The sequence below is a fragment of the Mus pahari genome, chromosome 6, assembly GCF_900095145.1.
Source record: "Mus pahari chromosome 6, PAHARI_EIJ_v1.1, whole genome shotgun sequence".
Classification (NCBI taxonomy): Eukaryota; Metazoa; Chordata; class Mammalia; order Rodentia; family Muridae; genus Mus; species Mus pahari.
This window is the reverse complement of record NC_034595.1, coordinates 66,240,886-66,246,386: the sequence shown is the minus strand read 5'-3', so window position 1 is coordinate 66,246,386 and position 5,501 is coordinate 66,240,886. Positions and strand designations below refer to the sequence as shown.

The 5,501-nt window shown below is 42.8% G+C and overlaps 1 protein-coding gene across 1 annotated transcript in view; it reads left to right on the top strand.

Annotated features, from left to right (window-relative positions):
• The first annotated feature begins 1,012 nt into the window (after positions 1–1,012).
• The window catches only part of Cmpk1 (cytidine/uridine monophosphate kinase 1), a 27,094-nt gene continuing 22,605 nt past the window's right edge, over positions 1,013–5,501 (top strand). The window contains exon 1 of the mRNA XM_021200569.2: positions 1,013–1,283. Coding sequence (XP_021056228.1) covers positions 1,116–1,283 — 168 coding nt within the window. The 5' untranslated portion in view covers positions 1,013–1,115. The remainder of the gene's footprint in view (positions 1,284–5,501) is intronic.

The following is a 5,501-nucleotide window of genomic DNA, read 5'->3' as shown; positions in this document are numbered from 1 at the left end:
GTGATTGTAAGGGTCCACGATTTGCCAAAGAATGACAGACTGGACTCAAATAGTATGTAAACACAAAGTGTTTTATTCAGTTCAGTAAGCTGGGGTCTCCCATTACCAAAACAGACCGAGAAGTGCGCTTGAGGGCCAATTTAAAGCACACTGGGGGAGTTCTAAGGCAGGTGGGCTTTGTCTTACTCTATCTCTAGTCAAGTGCAGTAGTGGAGGAAGGAAGGTATAGAACAGGAGTTCAATCTCTGATTGTGAACCATCCATTGAGATAACCCACTACCTTTGGTTCAGCCTGTCTCATCCCTTTCATCATTTACCATCTGGGGCCAATAGCAGTGCCAGCTTTGCTAGAAACCGTTTCTACCAAAAAAAAAAAAAATGCCATGATTCATAACTTTGTTCTGTTACTATATAAAAACTCCATGAAAATGCTACCACTGCCAACTCCAACTTTCAAAGGTTGTCCATCCAGGCTCAGTTCTCACTCTTTTTCTTCTCTGTTCCGAGTTTTCCCTAATGGCCCGAGTCAGGGTAACAGAGCTAAGCTTAAAGGCTTTCCCTGTGGTTAGAATATACCCTAAGTGCATTTCCATAACCGGCTCAACTCTCCACTTAATGACTTTCCATCCCCCTTATCCAGCCCCAACCTTCCAACATGCCCTCCTCTCTTGGCGGGTCACTGCATCCAAGTCTACTCTTTTTAGCCCTCCAGTCTTGGTTCCAAGGTCACCTCTTCAGAGGCCTTCTTTGCAAACCTCACCCAAATTGTTCTTGTTTTCCCTTGGTTTCCTTCCCAACAATGCCGTTGTTCCTACTGACTCCTGTGCTTGCCTATTCCGTTAGGCCGCTTCTCTTGGGAAAGGGAAACCCGGGAGACTGAACCGCTGGTCTGGCTAAGCATCAACCCAGGATCTGAAACTGACAAGCCTTGGGTCTGCAGCCACGCTAGGAAGAACCGGAACCGCGAGCGGAAGCTGGCGCCGCGCAGGAGGCCCCGCCCCTTCCTGTCACGGCGGCCCGCAGCTGGCGGCGGGGGCCCCGGCGCCCGCTCTGCCCGCCCCCTCGTTGCCGCCCCGCCCGCGCCGCCGCGCCGGCCGCTGTCAGAGGCGCGTTGTATGCTGAGCAGCTGTCGTCGCCTGCTGCTGCACGTCCTGGTCCCGAGGTGCCCGCCGCTGACCCGCGGACTGCGGCTCTTCCCTCTCCACCTCATGAAGCCGTTGGTCGTGTTCGTTTTGGGCGGGCCCGGTGCGGGCAAGGGGACCCAGTGCGCGCGCATTGTCGAGGTGAGGCCGTGCGGGAGGGCGACGGAGAGCTCCCGGGCTGAGCGGGCCGGGGCCGGAGGGAGCAGCGGCGTTGGCGGCCGCGCCCCCCGCGGTGGGGAGCGGACTACGAGTCCCGACGGCCACCGCGCGCCCGGGCCGAGGGGCGTCGAGTCTGCGAGTGCGCGCCGCGGTGTCCGCTTTGTTTCCGCGCGCCCTTGCCTGCACTCCGGGGATTCGGGTCTTCTCGCTACATCCCTGGCTGTCAGTCTCCGGCTAACCCGCCTCGAGGAACCCGACCCGGATCTTGTGGTAGTTAAAGTACCGGAGCTGGGAGAACCCAGGCGCTAACCTTTGACCCAGCTGCCAACTCACGCCCTTTTCCTTGGGCGAGTCACTCACTCTCACTGAACCTCAGTTGTCTAAGCAAATAAAAAAAACCTCTGCTCTCCGAGAAAGTAAAACACCACCCAACTATAAAATCTTCTTATTTTTTTTTCTTTAAATAATGTTTGCTTTAGAGCTGGAGAGATGGCTGAACGGGTAAGGGCGCCTACCACCAAGTTCCATCCCTGAGACCCACATAGAGAAAACCACCCCACCCCCGCGAGTTGTCCTCTGATGTTCACTCTGGAGCTCAAGGGTTTGCCCACACAAATAACTAAATACAATTAAAGTTTTGACATAAGTTTACCAGTTCCATTCTTTTAGTATTTGAGGACAGGGGTGGCATGTACACGGAGAGAGGCAAAGACTTTAAATTCAAGCAGGTATGGGTTCTAACCCCTGTGAGCTGTAATGATGGACTGTCTCGTTTTTTCTAGCCCCTGTGAGCTGTAAAGATGCGGTGAGGAAGGCTTAATGGACTGTCTTGGGCAGTGTTTTAAAGAAAAACTAGACAATCAGAAAGAAATGGCAACCAGGGTTGGGGAAAAACACCCATTCATCTTTAAATTGAGTGCTTGATAAACGGTTTTGACCCAGAACTTGATAATTTCTTCTTTTCCTATAGGCTGTGGCCTATATTTGCTTTGGATTTTTTTCCACGTTCATACATTCAACTCCTGCCTTATAGTCTATTCTCTAAAGAACACCCACAAATAAATAAAGTAATGTGGTCTAAAAGTTGTGTGTTTTACAGTTATGTTTAGAATTACAGATAACTTTGGAAAATCAGTTTAATCACAAAGCACATAGAATTTTTCTCCTTATTTTTACTTGTTTTACCTATTAGAAAGCCAAATGACAAGTTGATGGTTTCAGGTTTATTTTATAAGTAAAATGATTAAAATATAGATAGCATGGTAAAGGAGGGAGTAAGGATTTAGAGTCAAAATAGGTAAGCAGTTCAAGACCTGACTCTGCTATTGTTTTTTCTAGCCCCAGAGAAGTTACTTTTAGCCTAAGTTACTTTGTAAGAAGGGAGAAAATAGAAATGTCTGTTTTGTATCTGTGACTGTTAAATGAGGTCTCACACCTGCACATAGATGCAAATGTTTAAGCTTCCTGGTTTTATTATATTGGTCATTTAATTTATTTTTGGAAAGACACCAGGTTGAGTTAATATACTGCAAGGAACACCAGGTTGATTTAATGTACTGCAAGGAACAGCAGTTTGGGTATAAGATTACTATCTGGAACTGGACATTTTTATTTTAAAGATGGATTACTTTTTTTTTTTAAGAGAGTATACTGTCATTCTTTTCACACACCAGAAGAGGGCGTCGGATCTCGCTACAGATGGTTGTGAGCCACAATGTGGTTGCTGAGAATTGAACTCAGGACCTCTGGAAGAACAGTCAGTGAATGCTCTTAACCTCTAAGCCAACTCTCCAACCCCAAAGGGTGCATTACTTTTTAAAACTTGGCTTATGACTTTCATACTTGAGTGCACCCAAATACTTTCTGAATTTATGTCCTTAAGTGTCTATACTCGATCTAATAATTCCCCTGTTACTCCACTGGATTAAAAATTTCTGTGTTGAGTGACTAGTATTTCTACTTGGTGAAGTGATAGTTGACAATACTGTTAATACCTGCTAATTACAGAGTCTTTGATGAGCAGTTACATGAGCTTAAGCTGTGGGTTGTTTGTTTCTGTGTTTGTTCATTTTTCTGGTTGCACTCACAGTGGAACCCAGGGTCCCACACATGAAGGGCATGCACTCTATGACAGAGTATCTCTCATTGTACCTTGTACTTTAAAATTCTCAGTAAGTACTCCCTGCACTCACTCTGTAACTAAGGCAGGCCTTGAACTTGTGGTTCTCTCAGCTCAATGTCAAAAAGCTGTGATTATAGGCCTGTCCCCCCAAAACCAGCTAGAATAAATTGTTTTGAACTGTTTGCTGTTGATTCCAGTTGCCGTAAACATCCACCTGATACTCTGCTATTTCAGATGTATAATTTAACAGTGACTGTTCTTTAGCTGGTCAAATAAACACTGGGATGTCTGTAGTCAGGTAATTTAGGCTTTTTTCCCCACTGTGAGTCTGCATTTTGGCTCAATATTTCATTATGTAGACAGCTGTGAACATAATCCCCAAAGATGGCAAGTTTAAAATTAATTTTTTTCCTTTAGGGAAAATGTTATAATATATAACTTAATGTTAAATTCACTAACTGTCATCAAAGCAAATTTAGTTCACAGAGTACCTGAAATGTGGTTGATTATAGAAATGTTTCCTTGGAGAGAGCTTGTTTTGGTTTTTCAATTCAGGCTGCCAGAAGTTGTGTTGTGTTGTTTGTTTTGTGGTGTAGTATCCTTATCCTCACTCAGGCTGGCCTCAAACTATTCTCCTGCCTCAGCCTCCCAAGTGCTAGAATTGGAAGTGTGTGCTTCTGTGTGCTGTCAGAAGTACACCTTGGTTTCAGGGATACAGAACCCTTGAAGTTAGGTAAGAGAGAGTGTTGCAGGGAAGCTGGAAGTTTTTCTGGAGTCACACTCCACTTTAGTTATTGCTCCATGAGGAGGGAAAAGAGTGAGCCTTTTACCATATCTCATACTGGGATGAGAAGTTTTGAGGGAGCTTTGGGAATTGACTTCACTCATTCATTTCTAGTGATCCTTTCAGTTTAATTTTATTTTCTAATTATTTCTAAATCTGTGTTCTCTTATACTATTTTCTAAGTCTCTAATAATTTTATTTGAAGTAAGGCGTCAGTGGAACTATTGTATAATGATGTATTTCTAAGATTCAGAGGGATGCCATATCATTTTCAATTTCTTTACTTATTATGTTATGTGTACATAAGTATATATGCACATGCTTTGGTGCATGTGTAGAGGGCAGCTTTGTGGAGTTGGTTCCCTCCTTTCACCTTTATGTGAGCTCAGGGATGGAAATCAGGTCATCAGGCCTCACTTGTTAATTTTTTAAAATTAAGCTTTATATTTCTTTTGGTCAAAAATAAATTAGAGTGCTGTAACCTAAAGTTATTTTTGAAAATAGTATGCACAATTTTGTATGGATTAGTTGGAAAGAATACTTAATTTCTTTTTCACATACTGTGAACATTTTGTTTACATAAGTAGTGAGTAAAGCTTATATTTATTATCTGTGTCATAACTTCCTTAAGAGCCTCCTTGAATGGATGACTAACTCTGTGCTTAGCAAAGTTTTGGATGAGATTGAATTTAGGCATATAGAAATTAAAACTTGAGGCAGAGGCAGGCAGATTTCTGAGTTCGAGGCCAGCCTGGTCTACAAAGTGAGTTCCAGGACAGCCAGGGCTATACAGAAAACTCGAAAAACCAAAAAAAAAAAAAGAAAGAAATCAAAACTTGATTGTATTTATCTTTTTGTCTCTGTTGTTGAGCATTGTACCTAGCACATAGTATGTAGTTGTTGAATAAAAGTGATGACAGAAGACATTACTGTATCATGAAGCTGTATACATTTAAAAAATTTGGTCCCTAGGGGGCACCCAAGTAGCTTTCTGGACCTAACATATGAATAAGATCTATCTTTGAGATGTTTTTTGTTTACTCTGAGTGAATGAATGGTAAGTATGCTGAGCAGAATTTTAAAAGCTTTTGATCTCAAAATCCAGAACTCACCCTGTATATTCAGAAGGCACTAAAGAAAAATCTGGTAGACCTTAATTAAGTTCTATTCTAGTTTTTTAAGGGTAGGCCTTTTCTTCTTGGTAGGATATGGTTAAAGGATGATTTTCTTAAAAAAAAAAAAAAAAAAAAAAAAAAAAAAAAAGCTATAAAGAGTCTATAAAATAAATGGTTTA